Below are 18,703 nucleotides of genomic sequence, written 5' to 3' on the forward strand. Positions count from 1 at the left end.
CCCCGGTGCGGATCGCGACCCGGGGGTGTGTGGCCGGGCACAGCCAGGCGCCTCCCGGGGGGTCCCGGGGCAGATCGCGACCCGGGGGGGCGTGGCCGGGCACAGCCAGCAGCCTCCCGGGGGTCCCCGGCTGGATCGCGACCCGGGGGGGCGTGGCCGGGCACAGCCAGAAGCCTCCTGGGGGTCCCGGGCTGGATCTCGACCCGGGGGGGCGTGGCCGGGCACAGCCAGCAGCCTCCCGGGGGTCCCGGGGCAGATCGCGACCCCGGGTGGCGTGGCCGGGCACAGCCAGCAGCCTCCCGGGGGTCCCGGGCTGGATCGCGACCCCGGGGGGGCGTGACTGGGCACAGCCAGAAGCCTCCCGGGGGTCCCGGGGCCCATCGCCACCCCGGGGGGCGAGGCCGGGCCTAGCCAGGTGCCTCCCGGGGGTCCCGGGGCAGATCGCGACCCCGGGTGGCGTGGCCGGGCCCAGCCAGCCGCCTCCGGGGCGGGGTCCCCGGGCGATCGCCACCCTGGCCTAAATGGCTGGTGCTGAGAGGGATCAATGGGGCCAGTGGAAGGAGCAGGTGGTAGTTGACCACCGAGGCCATCTGCAGCAGCCGGATGCAGAGCTGGGGTCCACGTTCTCCAGGTTGGCCTCCATGGGGCCTGTGTCGCACCCATAGTAGCCGAGTGGGCATGCTGGCATAGTAGCCCCAGCATGAGGCCAGCTTCCCAAGCCAGGCTGCGGAGGGAGGGAGGGCCTCTGGGCTGGGAGCACTCCCCCACCCCAGTGGACAGGGCACAGAGAGCGAGCAGCAGAGAGCTACTAGGGGTGGTGGGTGTGGTGGCCTGGCTTCCAAGAGGCTGGCTTCAGCTGCTGTGGCCTGCGCTGAGGTGGCTGGTGGTGGGGGCAACTGCGTGGGCGCATCCGAGGCTGGGGCACTGGGAGACATGGGACTGCAGCCCAGAAAGCGAGGCTCCGGAGGACCTGGTCACCGACCCCCGGCATTGAAGCCGCCTCCTACAAGATGTATCCTAGCCTAGGTGTGTGGGAAGCAGGTTCAGGAACCTCTCCCTTTGCGGCGCCAGAGCCCAGGCCTGCCAGCGCCCCAGAGGAGACCCCCACCAGGATCGGGGGCTTGACCAGTCTCTAAACCAGGGTGGCCATTAGCCCAGGCCTGCCAGCACCCCAGAGGAGACCCCCACCAGGATCGGGGGCGTGACCGGCCTCCAAACCGCCAGTGACCCTAACCCAGGCCTGCCAGCGCCCCAGAGGAGATCCCCACCAGGATCGGGGGCGTGACCAGCCTCTAAACCGCCCACAGCCCTAGCCCAGGCATGCCAGCACCCCAGAGGAGACCCCTGCCAGGATTGGGGTCATGGCCAGCCTTCCAACTGTGGCGGCCCCTAGCCCAAGGAGGCCTCCTGGCCGAGGACGCCTGAGTCTGTTCTTGACCTAGGGCCGGGCTCTCCCCGCAAGGGACTCAGAAGCCGCCAGAGTCTAACTGCCAGTCTCTGGGAGTGCACCCACTGTCCACTAAAAAGTAGGGCCATCAAACCATTCAGTCTCAGTGCAGGCACAGGTCCGTGGCCGACGGGGTGGAGGCCAGACCAAAACAAAACAGCAGAAACACCCTGCCCACCTGGGCGGGTACTGCTGTAGTCCACGTGGCCTGGGCAGTGTAGAAAGCGCTACCTTCTCCCAGGTCCTGTGCTGGCACCGCCGCCTCGCTCACCCTCAAGCCCCTCTGAGTCCTGACAGCAAAGTGTGTGGGGCATTCTGCAGGAGTTGTGCCGTTCTGGGTGCTTTTGCCCAAAGACACACTTTGGGATGAATTCAGAGCCACATCTCATTTCCCATGAGACTGGAAGAACCATGTAAAAGGATTTTGACAAAAGCTTTCCACATCTCTGTTTATTCTTTTGAATCCATAAAACGACCTTAAAAAAAGCATCCGGGCCACCTAAGAAAGAATGCACTTTCTGGCCAGAGCACGCAGGATTCTTTTGCCCAACAGGTTAAAGGGAGCAGAGCTGGCACAGTGGGAATGGCCCTGGTGCCCTATGAGGAGACCGGGGGAATGGGGTTGCCGAAATTCCATAAGCCTCTTGCCACCTTCTCCTTTGCAAACCACACCATCCAGATCCACCAGGACTGGAGGCAACTGGGAATCACAGCCGTGATTTGGGACATGGTGAGCAAATCTTGAGGGGCCTATGAAAACATCTGCAATTGATTATAAGACTGGTCTTTATTTAAAAAGAAATAAAAGAACAGCTTTGTTGAGATATAACCCATATACTGTACATGTCACGTAAAGTGTACAATGAAGTGGTTTTTTAAAGTAAATTCAGAGTGGTACAACCATCACCATGCTCAATTTTTAAATATCTTCATGACCCATCCCCTCCAAAAAAAACTTCTACCCATTGGAATCACTTTCCTGATCATCTTCCCCAAAATAGATTGCACTTTAAAGGTGGGTAAAAGAAAGTTGAGGGAAGTTAAAACACTGCACAAAGGATATTGTAAGATGACAAAGCCCAAAGTGAAGATCATGTGTTTTCTTTAAAAAATATATATTTTTAAAATTTCAGAAAGGGAGAGGGAGAGAGAGATAGAAACATCAATGATAAGAATCACTGATCAGCCGAAACCGGTTTGGCTCAGTGGATAGAGCGTCGGTCTGCGGACTGGAAGGTCCCAGGTTCGATTCCGGTTAAGGGCATGTACATTGGTTGCTGGCACATATCCCGGTGGGGGGTGTGCAGGAAGAAGCTGGTCGATGTTTCTCTCTAATCGATGTTTCTAGCTCTCTATCCCTCTCCCTTCCTCTCTGTGAAAAATCAATAAAATATATTTTTAAAAAAAAAGAATCACTGATCAGCTGCCGCCCACAGGCCCCCTACTGGGGATTGAGCCCGAAACCCAGGCATGTGTGCCCCTGATCAGAATCAAACCTGGACTCTTCAGTCCACAGGCCGATGCTCTCTCCATTAAGCCAAACTGACCAGGGCCATGTGTTTTCTTCAAGTTCTGCGTGGTTGTAATGGTCCCCAAATCTATACTACTAAAAGGGTAATATGCTAATTAGAGTGGTTGTCTTCTGGACATCTTTCCAGACAAAGCCACAGTGGCTACAAAGGCCAAGGCTCAGGCAGCCATAACCAGCTGCAGTGGCAGCAGCATTGGGGTTATGGGGGTGGTGCCTCCAGGCAGTTTGGGGTGATCAGGCTGATAGGGGAGGGCAAGGTAGGGGCAATCAGGCTGGCAGGAGATCAAGGTAGGGGCGAACAGGCAGGCAGGCAGTGGGGTTAGGGACAATCAGGCAGGCAGGCAGGTGAGTGGTTAGGAGCCAGCGGTTCCGGATTGTGAGAGGGATGTCCGACTGCTGGAAGTTGGACATCCCCTGAGGGGTCCCAGATTGAAGAGGGTGCAGATTGGGCTGAGGGGCACACCCCCCCACCCCACCCCCAGTGCACGAATTTCGTGCACCGGGCCTCTAGTTGTTAACATAAAATAATAAGACATTTTAATAAAAATTAATACTTTTCTTGAACATTAACTTGCCAGACACTGAATAACTGCACAAATTAATAACCGTAATGCAAATAAACCTATTTTTCTTGTTCTCTGAAAGTGAAATATTTCCTATTGCGCACACTAAACAAGTCAGTACAAGACTAATGACTTGACAATGGGCTGCTAAAATATTCACTGCTAGTACTAGTGGAGAGAAATGGTGCGCCTGAGTGCAAGGCGTGAAAGGGAAATGAATGCAACACAATTATAGTAATCAGTCATTAGCCAATGTTGTAGTTCGTTATTAATAATTATGTGTAACAGGATACTATAAAAATTAAGTTATAAAATTTGTATTAAAACATTAATTTCATACCGTTATTGGTTGGGCCACAAAAATATTTGTTGTGGGCTGTGAGTTTGACATGCTTGATCTAGAGTGTTCTTAGTAAACTTAACGTTCAGTAGATGTTAGCAGACAGCTAAAAAGTTCGGAACCACTGTTTAAGAATACTTTTTCTGTTTTGGTACCTAATGTCTAGAATTCTTATATTTGAGTCTGTGCTGATCTCAGTTGGCCTTAATCCTTTTTTTCTTTTTCAACAGATTATCTCTGTAACTAGATCTCCAGTTTGCTCAACAAATCACAATGTCTCGTACACGACAACCCCCACTTGTGACAGGCATCTCTCCAAATGAAGGAATACCATGGACCAAGGTCACAATTAGAGGAGAAAACCTGGGAACTGGCCCAACTGACCTCATAGGTAAGGGCAAGGACTATGTTGTGTATCCATGGTAAATGCATTTTTATGTTAAGACAGTTGAGGCAAGATATATTATTTTGAAATAGTGAAGATGATAGAAAAACATTATTGTGGTCTGTACAAAATGATCTGAATAAAAATAAGGAAATTATTTGATTTTCCTGTTAAAAATCATTATTTTATCAAATCTTATCTATATTGTCTTTCACTAAATTCCTTCAGAAAGTTTTCCATAAGTGGAAATTTGCCTGTTTCCTCAGCTTTTCTCTCTCCTGCTTAGATTGCCAAAAGTCTCCTAGCTTTTTTTCTCTCTTTAGTTTTTCTTTCATGATACAACACTTAGTATTCTTTCTCAAGAGCTCTGGGAATTATGCCTCTTCTGTTCCTTCTTGCTTTTTAGATTAAACCTAAACTCCATCTCCTGGTGATGTCAGTACCACTTGGCTCTTACTCCACTTAAAAGAGACTATCCCACCAGGTGACCTGTAGATATTTGTTTCCTTTTCTCTACCACATAGCTGCTCCCTCATGTTGGAGAGCACCACCACTGTTCTGAAACACAATCTCTGCCTGCCAAGCCTGGACTCTTACAGACTAATTCTCTCCCATGTTAATCTATCTTTTTTATTTAGGATCCCCTAATATTTACATATTTAGAGCAAGCCAGGTTTTGGTTTTTAGGTTCATTTTATGTTTTTTTAATATTTTTAAGCTGAAGGACATGAGTGATAGAATATTATGCATCCAGGTGACAAGCATAAATATTATTAGACTAGAGGCCTGGTGCATGAAATCCATGCACGGGTAGGGTCCCTAGGCTTGGCTGGCGATCAGGGCCAGTCGGGGCCTTCTGGCTGCTGGCTGGGGCCTTCCTTCATTCAGTGCCACCCCCTGGTGGTCAGTGCACGTCATAGTGAGTGATCAAACTTCTGGTCAGTCGAACTCCCGAGGGAACACTTTGCATATTAGGCTTTTATATAGATATATTTGTTGCCTAGGATAGAAAACCCCTATAACAGTTAACAAAGTATAATATTTCTACAATATTAATTACGATGATGATGTTGAAAATTGCAAAGGGCCTGTTTTGTGACAGCCGGAGTTGTTGTAAACATTGTATAAGTAGCAACTCATTTTAGTGGATAGTATTACTGAACACTGGGCACTTGGCTTCCTTTCCCTAATCCACCAGACCCTGGTGACACTAATGGGAGGTAGAGCATGCCTATAAAGAAATAATTTTCTTTGATGAAGGTGGATAAAGGTTCAGAACCATGAGCTACCCTCATCAAAGAATGGTAATGGTAACCCAACAGAAAAAGGTACCTTTATTTACCTATTATCTTTTGCCACCTTAATGTGCAATGATAAAGAGTCTTGTTTTCACTTTACTTAGATGAAGTTGAAAGGCCAGGCAGCCATCTTAGTCTCCCCTCACCGCCCACCCCCAACCTCTCATATAGTAATTAACATAGGATAAATAGGTTTTTCAGATTTAAGTCTTTCTTTTCTTTTTTTTTGCTTGTAAGATGGTCGCTTTTTCTCTTCCCTTCAGAATGTTGCCATTTTATTCAACGCATTCCCCAAGCCTTCTTCTCTCAGCTCAAATCTTGTATTGGAGCAGAGTTAAAGCTGCCTAAGGCCACGCCACATGACCAGTAAGAGGTGGTGGCTTAAGAAAGGGGTTCCCATAAATCAGCTGCCAAGAGTGTGAAGGCCAATCCCGCTGCCTTTCCCCTCCGCTGGGAGCGCCCACCACCCCAGGCCTTGGAAAGCTACATTTCCAAAACTGCACACTCCCATTCCACCACAACAAAGCTTTCTCAGGGCACACAACATAGCACCCTCTTCCCCAGTCCCTAGAAAAACAGCACTACCAGGCTGGAGGCTTCTCCCCCAAAGAGCCTCTCACAACCCCGGGCCAGGATGCCTCAGACCCCCTGGTCCCCTCCGGGCCCCTGAGCGCTCTGGTTTGGAAGCGGGGGAGTCAGAACCCAGGGCAATTTTCAAAAGCCCAGGAGAGTCCAGACTGCTGGTAAGGTGAACCTCACCCACTCACCACCCAAGTCCTGTAACACCACAGCCAGGCTGGCTACTTGAAGAGGTTGCAAGTTTCAGTGTTCCCTGCAAGAGTCAGTGTTCTCTGCATCCTGGCAGCTGGGAACGAAAGGCAACCCCCTCTGGCAACCCTGTCCCTCCTGAATTAGAAATACACACCCTGGGATTTCTGTTTCCTCCACAGAGAGAGGGAGAAATGGAGGATGAGAGGGGGAACCACTGAGGGAGTAGGGTGTGGGATTCATGGAGGGAATGGGTAAGGGCTGGTTAAAGTCACCTCTCTGCCCAGGACAGGGCCTGGTTGAGGGGCAGCGGGCCTGCCTGTCGCTTTGTTGTCAGCATCCAGGTCACTGGTGCGCATGCTGCGTGCAAACACACCCCCTGAAATCATCACAACCGGCCAAGAGGCCCCTAACAACCCCTTAATAATTAAGCCCCAACCCCTTGACAGAAGGAAGAAACTTGTACACAGGCACTCTAGCACCAGGTGCTGTGGTTTGCCTCTGAGGACCATTTTAAAAACCACAATAATGATGATCATTAAATAAAAGAATTAATAGTATTTTGTTTCTTCCAAGTCTTTGGGAAAATGAAATTCAGGTTTTCGACCCACCCGCCAACATTTATAGTTGCCTGTGGCGAAGCCCGGAGTGTGTGGGGGAGTCTGGGGAGATTGGTGTTCAAGGTGGGAGCGCGAGGAAGGTGTGGAGGCATGCTGTGAGGAGGAGCAGTCTTGGGATCCCGGTCCCTATGCCATTTGTGGGGCTGTGGCGCCTGTCCGCCTACCCACCTTACCTGTGGATGCAGTTTCCATGACAATGGGTGGCGGCTGGGTGGGATTCAAGCCCAGTTTCTGGGGCATCGCTTCCTGGGCTCTTGTGCCCAGTCTCAGGCCTGACTCTCCCACCTGCGGTGCCGGCCTCACCCCCCAGCCTCGCCCCTTTCGGGGCATCACCAATTCGTTCTCCCCTTCCTCCTGGTCCCCAAACCACTGGGACCTGGGGCCAGCTCTTCCTAGGGATCGGGCGGCACAGCCATGGCTGGTGGTCTCTGGGTGTAGTGAAAGTGGCTGGGGGGATGGAGGTGTGGTGGCTGGACAGGCTGGCGCTCCTTGCTGCTGCCTTCCCCTCCCCCTGGACTCGGGGCCTCTGGCCGCAGCCACAACTCCTGCTTAACTGCTGCCTGCTCTGCTCCCTGCTTCAGCTCCTCCTCCTGTTGGGGGCCAATGGGGGTTTGGGGGAGAGTGCAGAGGTTGGAGAGTGGGGTGGCCCGGATTAGGCTTGTTGGTGCATCATAGCACCGTGGTCCTATTGTTCCGCCATAACAGTTGCTGGGCTTTTATATATATAGACTAGAGGCCCGGTGCACGAAATTCGTGCACTGGGGGAGGGTGTCCCTCAGCCCAACCTGCACAGTCTCCAATCTGGGACCCCTCGGGGGATGTCTGACTGCCTCTTTTGGCCCGACAGGGATCGGGCCTAAAGAGGCAGTCAGACATCCCTTTCACAATACGGGACTGCTGGCTCCCAACTGCTCGCCTGCCTGCCTGATTGCCCCTAACCACTTCTGCCTGCCAGCCTGATCACCCCCTAACCCAGTGATGGGCAACCTTTTGAGCTTAGTGTGTCAAACTTCGCCAAAAAACTGAGCATAACTCGGGTAGTGTGTCACTTTGAGGAAAAAACTAACTCCAAGACTCTAGTCGCAAATGTTTCATCCTCAGGAGCAGCAAATGTTTCATCCTCGGCATGCTGCCACGTGTCATCAGAAATGGCTACGCGTGTCAGTGCTGACACGCGTGTCATAGGTTCGCCATCACTGCCCTAACCACTCCCCTGCCAGCCTGACCGACGCCTAACTGCTCCCCTGCCAGCTAGATCATCTCCAACTGTTCTCCCCTGACAGCCCGGTCACCCCCAAATGCCCTCCCCTGCATATTCTCTCTTTATTAGATAGGGTTTTTTCTTTAACATATTGGACAGCTCTAACTGGTTTGGCTCAGTGGATAGAGTGTCGGCCTGCAGACTCAGGGTTCCGGGTTCGATTCTGGTCAAGGGCATGTACCTTGGTTGGGGGCACATACTGCAGGAGGCAGCTGATCGATGTTTCTCTCTCATAGATGTTTCTAGCCTCTATCCTTTTCCCTTCCTCTCTGTAAAAAATCAATAAAATTTATTTAAAAAAAACATATTGGACAGTGTACCTGCTGTGGTCTTGACAAAACAGTAAAAATGTAAACCCAAACTAAAAGAGTCATAAAATAAACTCCTTAAACAGGAATTTCATGAGACTTGGAAAGGTGATATCCTGTGGTTGTTTCTTCCTTTTTTTCTTCTTTTTCTTTTTCTTGATGTTTCATCTTTTGTCTTTTCTTACTTTTCTCCTTGTATTCCTTTTCTATCCTCTCTTTCTCTAAACTTTTCCTTTGGTAGAATCATCAGTACTTGACTCGCTCCCTGGGGGTGCGGGTGCCTCCCAGCCAGACACCTAGGGCTGCCTCTGGGAGGGATTGGCGGGGTGGGGTTGAGGGTGCCTCCCATCCAGACACCCCATGCTGCCTCTGGGAGGGGATGGCAGTGTGGGGTCCTGGGGCGCCTCCTATCCAGACACCCCAGGCTGCCTCTGGGAGGGATTGGCGGGGGGGGGGGGGGGGGTTGAGGGCGCCTCCCATCCAGACACCCCGGGCTGCCTCTGGGAGGGGATGGCAGTGTGGGGTCCTGGGCACCTCCTATCCAGACACCCCGGGCTGCCTCTGGGAGGGGATGGCAGCATGGGGTTGAGAGCGCCTCCCAGCCAGACACCCCGTGCTGCCTCTGGGAGGAGATGGCAGTGTGGGGTCCTGGGCGCCTCCCATCCAGACACCCCGTGCTGCCTCCGGGAGGGGATGGCGGTGTGGGGTCCTGGGCGCCTCCTATCCAGACTCCCGGGGCTGCCTCTGGGAGGGGATGGCGGCGTGGGGGCGCGGATGCCTCCCATCCAGACACCCTGGGCTGCCTCTGGGAGGGGTTGGCGGCATGGGGGCACGGACGCCTCCCATCCAGACACCCCAGGCGGCCTCTGGGAGGGGATGGCAGTGTGGGGTCCTGGGCGCCTCCTATCCAGACACCCGGGGCTGCCTCTGGGAGGGGATGGCGGTGTGGGGTCACGGGCGCCTCCCATCCAGACACCCCGTGCTGCCTCTGGGAGGGGATGGCGGCGTGGGGTCACGGGCGCCTCCCATCCAGACACCCGGGGCTGCCTCTGGGAGGGGATGGCGGCGTGGGGTCACGGGCGCCTCCCATCCAGACTCCCGGGGCTGCCTCTGGGAGGGGTTGGCGGCATGGGGGCACGGACTCCTCCCATCCGGACACCCCGTGCGGCCTCTGGGAGGGGTTGGCGGCGTGGGGGCGCGGATGCCTCCCAGCCAGACACCCCAGGCTGCCTCTGGGAGGGGATGGCGGTGTGGGGGCACGGACGCCTCCCAGCCGGACACCCCGTGCGGTGTGGGGGCACGGATGCCTCCCAGCCAGACACCCCTTGCGGCCTCTGGGAGGGGTTGGCGGTGTGGGGGCACGGATGCCTCCCAGCTGGACACCCCAGGCTGCCTCTGGGAGGGGTTGGCAGCGTGGGGGCACGGACGCCTCCCAGCTGGACACTCGGGGCTGCCTCTGGGAGGGGTTGGTGGTGTGGGGGCACAGACGCCTCCCAGCCAGACACCCTGGGCTGCCTCTGGGAGGGGTTGGCGGCATTGGGTCGCCGGCGCCTCCCAGCCGGACTGCCTCCCACCCCGTGCTGCCTCTGGGAGGCGATGGCGGCATGGGGTACAGACGCCTCCCAGCCTGACACTGGGGGCTGCTTCTGGGAGGGGATGGTAGCATGGGGTCCCCGGCACCTCCCAGCCGGACACCTGGGCTGCCATTTTTGTCGCAGAGGTACGGTTAATTTGCATACTACTCTATTATTAGATAGGATGTTGGTTAGCATAGTGTGTTTCTCCCTGTCCCTGAAGTGGAGACCTTGTACTCTGGCTTACTTAAGCATTGGTGTTTGTCAGTGGTTCTCACTCATAGCTTTTTTTAACGTCTTCTAGAACTTAAAAAAAATGCTCTGGCCCACTAAGTCTCAGTCTCTAAAGAGCCTAATTATGGTTTTCTGTTTTTTAAATACAAATGTGGGTGAGATACAGCCAGGGAAGAGAGCAATTAGAAATATATTTGTATGGTCAGTTAAGCTTATTTTCCTGTGAACTCTGTGAGGGTATACCAATCCATTGAGAATGAGGAAGGGAGAGACTCTAGTATATGCCACTGAATATATATTCTGGTTTCCCAAATATATTTATCTGGATTCAGACATTCTCTTGATTCATTTATTAATTTGATAAAGTACTGGAGATTATGAGTTGGAACTTGTTTTTCTTGCATTATAGCTTCTGATCGACAGATTGTTTTTTGGCCATTCAGAGACTCCCTTTGAAAAGAGGAAGTGAACTGAAGCTCCACACTATGACTAATAGCTGAATTTTGCACTTCCCAGCTAATTCTTTTTGCTAGTGTTATTTAAATGTAACACTTTATACTGTTTCTCTAGTTATAATTGTTGATTCTTCAGTAAATAAAACACATTTATTCTTATGAAGATAGTCTTATCTAATCCTGTCTTGGTTTTTTATATAGCTCATTCCAGAATTTTCTTTATCCCAAGGGGAAAAAGCCCCAGAATGTATGAAAAGAGGCCATAGATTACATCCCACATTTTAATTGGCAGTCATTGTGAGCTCCTGAAAATGATGGTTATTATGTAAATTTTAATCTTGCTTTAGTTTCTGGCAATGCTATTCTTATTTGACTAAATGTGTATTACTTTTATAAAACTTGGTAGTTCAACTTTCAACCTGCCTATGCATTGCCAAGAAACCATTTTTAAAAAAAGCAAACTTAACCTACTAAATTGTTTGTGTTTTTAACTCAGATGATATCTACACTAGCCAAGTAAAACACTATAAAAACACTTTATTTGGAATTCTACAAGTTACTTTAAAAAAAGATGTTATTATATTTCATGAAACAGGTTTCTTAGCTTTCAGTAATTTAGCAAAAGTGCTTACAAAATTAAGAAATGGTCTTATGATCCTATTTAATTTTCATGACATTTTAAATGATTCATTTGAATCTATGTTTAAAATTATTTTATTATTAATTTTATTTTAGTTAAAATGAAGAATACATATTAAATCAGAGGAACACTGATAGTACCTATGACCAAATGAATCTACTATTGTTTTTTGGGAGTAGTTTTTCACTTGTACCATTATGAATATCTATTCATGTTTGCTCACCTGAACATGTTTTCCAGACTTCATGTCTCTGTGGCTGATAGTTGTTCCCATTCCTTAGTTTTAATCATAAGATAGTTCTCTAGCAGGTAACTTACATTAGGAATCACTTTACATTAAGCCCTGACATTTGTTGTTTAGTTTTTCTCCTTTCTGAAGTGAGTTAGTATTTAAAATCACAAGAACCTTTTTGAAATAGTAAAATTAAAAAATATTAACTTACATATTGCCCCGAGTGATATCAAAATGTCTGTTATCTATAATTAAACAGTTTGTAATTTTAAGCACTTCCCATTCATTTAAAAAATAAACACTGATTTATGTATGCTTAGAAATTATTTGAGTAAATATTCATTGAAGTGTTTCACAGTGCTTATCTTGGAGTTGGGAAGGAGTTCCAGAGATGCTTTCAATCTCTTTTTTTAAAATATGTTTTTATTGATTTCAGATAGAGGAAGGAAGATCAGTGATGAGAGAGAATCATTGATCAGCTGCCTCCTGCCCCTACTAGGGATCAAACCCGCAACATGGGCATGTGCCTTAACATGAATTGAATTGTGATCTCCTTGTTCATGGGTCAATGCTCAACCACTGAGCAACACCATCTAGTCTCAGTTTTTTAAAATTACTTAATTTTTTTTTGTAACAAAAATTAACAGGAAAGATATCTAAGACATTCCCTTTTTGGAAAAAAATAATTTTGAATTATGAATGCATTTAAAAATGTGTGAATGTCATTACTTATTTTAAAAAACCAACAGAAACCTTAATTCTATAAGTGCTTTATTAGTAAGACAAAATTTCATACATGAATAAATAATAAATGTTTTAGGGGAATCTCTAAAATTCATTATTTCAATAGATGTCTTAAAAATGTAGTTGTTTTTTATTCCTTTACTAGAGGCCCAGTGCATGATTGAATCATGCACGTGTAGGGTCCCCTACACGCTTTCGCTTTTCGCGGTGGAGCTGGGTGCCTGTCCGCTGGTGCACCAGGCCTTTCAGACGCCTCCGGCTTGGTGGAGGCTTCTGAAAGGCCTGGTGCCAGAGCAGACAGGCACCCAGCTCCCCCACTTTTGATGGTCCGCGACCGCTGAGGGGGGCTACCCTGCTACTCCCGCCCCCTGCTCCTCTCAATGGCTAGCCGCTGAGGGGGCCTGCCACCGGACATCAGGCTACCCTGCCATTGAGAGGCGCAGCTGGGTGTCCACGGCAGGCCCCCTCAGTGGCCGCAGATCTGGCCGTTGAGAGGCACAGGGGGCGGGAGTCCCGCCCCCTGCACCTCTCAACAGCAGGGTAGCCCCCCTCAGTGGCAGCAGATCCGTGCCTCGCAATGGCCAGATAGGCCACCCCGAGTCCCGCCCCCCAGCCTCCTGCCGCCCAATCGTGGGCGTAGCGGAGTGATGGTAATTTACATGTTACTCTATTATTAGATAGGATTGTTAATATAACATTCTTACTAAATAGTGCTTTAAGTTGTAACAGATCATGAATCCCTCCCTATATTTTTTTCAACCAAATTAGGCATGTATTCCTGGAAAAAAAAAAGTTACACTTATCAAACTTGACTACTGGAACAGTACACACTCTTACATAATAAGAAAAGAAAATGTGAAGTGTTTGGGTCTATGCCACATATTGGTTTATTTTCTCCATAAATATTTATTATACTAGAGGCCTGGTGAATGAAATTTGTGCACGGATAGGGTCCCTAGGTCTGGCTGGCGATCAGGGCCTATTGGGGCCTTCAGGCTGTCAGCTGGGGCCTGCCTTCATTCTGCGCCACCCCTGGTGGTCAGCGTACGTCATAGTGAGCGATGGAACTCCCAGTTACCCGGTAAAACTCCTGAGGGGACACTTTGCATATTAGCCTTTTATATATATACTAGAGGCCCGGTGCACGAAATTCGTGCATGGAGGGGGGTTGTCCCTCAGCCCAGCCTGTACCCTCTCCAATCTGGGACCCCTCAAGGGATGTCTGACTGCCCGTTTAGGGATCGGGCCTAAACGGGCAGTCGGACATCCCTCTCACAATCCAGGACTGCTGGCTCCCAACTGCTTGCCTGCCTGCCTTTCTGATTGCCCCTAACCGCTTCTGCCTGCCAGCCTGATCACCCCCCTAACCACTCTGCTGCCAGCCTGTTTGCCCCCAACTTCCCTCCTCTGCCGGCCTGGTCACCCCTAACTGCCCTCTCCTGCAGAATTGATCACCTCCAACTGCCCTCCCTTGCAGGCCTGGTCCTTCTCAACTGCCCTCCCTTGCAGGCCTGGTCCTTCTCAACTGCCCTCCCTTGCAGGCCAGGTGCCTCCCAACTGCCCTCTCCTGCTGGCCATCTTGTGGTGGCCATCCTGTGTCCACATGGGGACAGGATCTTTGACCACATGGGGGCAGCTATATTGTGTGTTGCAGTGATGGTCAATCTGCCTATTACTCTTTTATTAGATAGGATAGAGGCCTGGTGCACGGGTGGGGGCCAGCTGGTTTGCTCTGAAGGGTGTCCCGGATCAGGTGGGGGTTCCCTTGGGGCATGGGGCAGCCTGAGCGAGGGGCCTATGGTGGTTTTCAGGCCAGCCACGCCCCCTGGCAACCCAAGCGGAAGCCCTGGTATCTGGAATTTATTTTCCTTCTACAAATGAAACTTTGTAGCCTAGAGCGGAGCCAAGCCTGGGGCTCCCTCCGAGGCAGGCAGCCATTTGTGTTGGGGTTATAATTGAAACTTTGTTGCCTTAAGCGGGTGGGCCCGGCCAGGGTGTGTGAAAAGCTTTGCTTCCCCTGTTGCCTGCGGCAACCTTGGCCTGCTCTCTCAAGCTCCATTCTGCCGCCATTTGTTTGAATTTGTTTACCTTCTATAATTGAAACTTTGTAGCTTGAGTGGAGGCTTAGGCCTGACAAGGGCAGGCGGAAAGCTTGGCTTCCTCTGTTACCTAGGAAACATTGCTCTCTGTGGCTATAGCCATCTTGGTTTGGGGTAATTGGCATGCTCGCTCTGATTGGATGGTGGGCATGGCTTGTGGGCGTGGCTTGTGGGTGTTTTGGAGGTATGGTCAATTTGCATATTTGTCTATTATTAGGTAGGATATATAGAATTGGTCTCTGCTTTGTGGAAATGGAAAATAGAGAGGAAATCAGTTAGTACACTAGCTGGCAGTGTGTACACATGGTGGTATTTCAGTGTTCTGCCTGGGGCCATGTCTTCCACACTAAAATCTTTCAGTGCCTACCTGTTTGGTTACTGCCTAAATTTACATGGAATCGGGGTCTGTGATGGCAGGCATGAGTTGACCTTTTTTGCGTGCCAGTTTATTGTGAAAGCAGAATGTAATGTATTGATAGTATCATTAGGAAAACAGTAAGGCAGCGTGAATTGTTGTTAGAGGAATAATAATGAAATAGTAAACCAGTAATGCCTGAGAATATTTACTGGATTTACCAGACTCCAGGCTGTGCTTACAATAAAGTATCTACTTTAGTTCATTCTGTTACCCCATGTATGATTGAACACTAGGAAAAGTATGTGCATATCATTTTCAGGGAGATATATAAATACGTTTTTAGGGAATGATATATACATCTATTTATCCTTTACAATTTTATATCAATAACTTATACTTCTAATAATAGCAATAACTTGCTTTCTAATATAAATGAAAGTAATTTAAGATTCTCATAGTCTAAGTAATCTAGAACAGCAGTCGCCAACTGGTGGTCCATGGACTACTGGTGGTCCCTGAGGTCCGAAAAGTTGGTGACTGCTGGTTTAAGGAAACAGTTGGAGCAGTGATTGCCAACTAGTCATCGGCGGATTACTGGTGGTCTGTGAGGTCTGACAGGTTGGCGACTGCTGATCTAGAATACCTACACATTATTATTATGGGCATTATATAACCTAATTCCATTCATGTTTGAAGAAACTTAAATATATTCTAAAAGAAGTCTTAAATATATTATTAGAGTAAAAAGGTTAGACAAAAATCAAGAGAGACTGCTATACTTGCAAAAAATATTGGCTATCCTATCTAATAAAAGAGTAATATGCAAATTGACTGTACCTCTGCTACACCCACAGGCCACACCCACCAGCCAATCAGGAGCGAATATGCAAATAAACCCAACCAAGATGGCTACAGCCACGGAGAGCAGGAGGGAGGCTTGGGTTTCCCTGGCAATGGAGGAAGCCAAGCTTTCCACCTGCCCTTGCCGGCCCAGGCCTCTACTCAATGCTACAAAGTTTCAATGATAGAAGATAAATAAATCCCAACAAAAATGACCGTGGCCCGGCCATGGAGCGAGCAGGAGGTTTGGCTCCACTCAAGGCTACAAAGTTTCAATTATGGAAAATAAATAAATCCCAGGTACCAAGGCCTCTGCTTGGGTCACCGGGGGTGTGGTGGGCCTGCACACCACCACAGGCTCCTCGCCCAGACCCCCCACGCCCCAAGGGAACCCGCACCCTGATCCAGGAAACCCTCAGGGAAAATCAGCTGGCCCCCACCCATCCACCAGGCCTCTATCCATCTAATCCTATCTAATAAAAGAATAATATGCAAATTTACTGTCACTCCAACACACAAGATGGCTGCCCCCATGTGGTCAAAGGTGACTGCCCCCATGTGGACACAAGATGGCCACCACAAGATGGCCAGCAGGGGAGGGCAGTTGGGAGGGACCAGGTCTGCAAGGGAGGGCAGTTGTGGGCAATCAGGACAGCAGGGTAGGGCAGTTAGGGGTGACCAGGCCAGCAGAGGAGGGATGTTGGGGGCGACCGGGTCTGCAGGGAAGGGCAGTTGGGGGGACCCAGGTGTGCAGGGAGAGCAGTTGGGGGGGACCAGGCCTACAGGGAAGGGCTGTTAGGGGTGACCAGGCCTGCAGGGGAGGGCAGTTAGGGGCAATCAGGCTGGCAGGGGAGCAGTTAGGCATCAATCAGGCTGTCAGGGGAGTGGTTAGGGGGTGATCAGGATGGCAGGCAGAAGCAGTTAGGGGGAGTCAGGAAGTCAGGCAGGTGAGCAGTTGGGAGCCAGCAGTCTTGGATTGTGAGAGGGATGTCCAACTGCCCGTTTAGGCCCGATCCCACAGGATTGGGCCTAAACGGGCAGTTGGACATCCCTCGAGGGGTCCCAGATTGGAGAGGGTGCAGGCTGGGCTGAGGGACACCCCTGCCCCCCATGCACGAATTTCATGCACTGGGCCTCTAGTCTATATATATAAAACCTCAGTAACCTGAATGGCAGAATGACCAGAATGATTGGAAGGAATTGTGGCTATGACCCACACTGCAGCAGCCAACTGGCCTAATCCAGGCCCCAATTGGCCCCTCCTCCCGGCTGGCCCCATCCCCCACTCAGCCCCCAAAACCCCGATTGGGGGTGGGGCTGGCGCCCAACCTCCCATGGCCCCTCACCCCCCTGCTGGCTTGGCCCGATGGGCCCTTATTGGGGCAGGCCGGGCATACCCCACCTGTGCACGAATTTGAGCACTGGGCCTCTAGTTTTCAATAATAGAAATAAGGGAACAAGGAAATATTATTTCTAGATTTATTTTTCAGTACTTCAAAAGGCCTGGTATTACTAAGTGGAGAAAGTAGAATTGTATTTTTATGTAATAGACGTGATTAACTCTTATTGTTGTTTTGAACTTTGAATGCTTTTTTTTTTTTTTTTTCAGGTTTGGCAATTTGTGGACATAATTGCCTCCTGACAGCAGAATGGATGTCTGCAAGTAAAATAGTATGTCGAGTTGGACAAGCCAAAAATGACAAAGGAGACATAATTGTCACAACCAAGTCAGGTGGCAAAGGAACCTCAACAGTCTCTTTCAAGCTACTCAAGCCTGAAAAAATAGGTATCTACCTTTAGTCATGTTATTCTGAAGATGAAAATAAAAATGGGTTTTCTCTTTTAAAATTTAGAACTGTTAAATTAGTCTAAAATTTACTCACTATTATATCTCACTAACTTAGATTTGTGTTTATTTTGACAGGAATGGTGTATTGGTTAAAATATCTATTACTTTTGAAAATGCACCTAAGGGTAATTATCCTGACATAACTGTCAGTCATACTAAATTCTTTATAAAATCTGTTCACTTAACATTTTGATATGACAGTTGGCAATTCCTTGTTCTTGAATACATTTCTTACTGAATTTCTTTTTTCTTTCTGTTATATGGTTAAGATTTAAAGTGAAATATCTTCCTGATTCAGCCAAGTTAGCAATAATATTATTTAAATAATGTGCTCTTTTCTTTCATTTTCTCCCCTTTCAGCTCTGAACAAAATGTTGCTTGATCTGGAGGTTCCTCTAGCCCCTCAAACTAAAAATAACTCTTTATTTTATCCCATAGCACATGTTACATTTTTATACACTTAACACCCACTTTCTCATCTTAAAGCAGTGGTGGGGAATGTCCAAATCCACAGGCCATAGAAGGCTCATGAAATCATTTGGTCTGGCTCTGCCAAGGCCTCATATATTTGATCTGTGAGTTAGTTAAATGTTTGAACAAATATAGCAGACTAATTTTTTTAAAAATATGTATTTTATTGATTTTTTTTTTACAGAGAGGAAGGGAGAGGGATAGAGAGTCAGAAACATCGATGAGAGGGAAACATCGATCAGCTGCCTCCTGCACACTACCCACTGGGGATGTGCCCGCAACTAAGATACATGCCCTTGATCGGAATCGAACCTGGGACCCTTCAGTCCGCAGGCTGACACTCTATCCACTGAGCCAAACTGATCAGGGCAGCAGACTGATTTTTTAAGTTGATAATTTTGTATGGCCTGCAAATGATGTTATAAATGTCCAAATGGCCTTTGGCAGTAAAAACGTTCCCCACCCCTGTATTAGAGTAATTAAGAACATAGTCTGGGAGCCAGACTCTGAATATTAATTTCATCTTTATATTACTAACTGTGGTACTTTGATGCCTAGTTCCTTTGTGGGTAAAAGTGGATAAATTGTATTATCTACCTTATAGTATTAAATGAGTTAAGAGAGCCTATCAACACAGACAATAGTGTGGTGAAGGCCTGGTGTGGGGTTGGGTGCAGGCTAGTAGG

The 18,703-nt window shown here is 49.1% G+C and overlaps 1 protein-coding gene across 1 annotated transcript in view; it reads left to right on the forward strand.

Moving 5' to 3' along the window:
- Positions 1-18,703, forward strand: part of EXOC2 (exocyst complex component 2) — a 262,715-nt gene that overhangs the window by 55,517 nt on the left and 188,495 nt on the right. The window contains exons 2-3 of the mRNA XM_054721573.1: positions 4,112-4,272; positions 17,307-17,483. Coding sequence (XP_054577548.1) covers positions 4,155-4,272; positions 17,307-17,483 — 295 coding nt within the window. The 5' untranslated portion in view covers positions 4,112-4,154. The remainder of the gene's footprint in view (positions 1-4,111; positions 4,273-17,306; positions 17,484-18,703) is intronic.

Source organism: Eptesicus fuscus, chromosome 9 (genome assembly GCF_027574615.1).
Source record: "Eptesicus fuscus isolate TK198812 chromosome 9, DD_ASM_mEF_20220401, whole genome shotgun sequence".
NCBI lineage: Eukaryota > Metazoa > Chordata > Mammalia > Chiroptera > Vespertilionidae > Eptesicus > Eptesicus fuscus.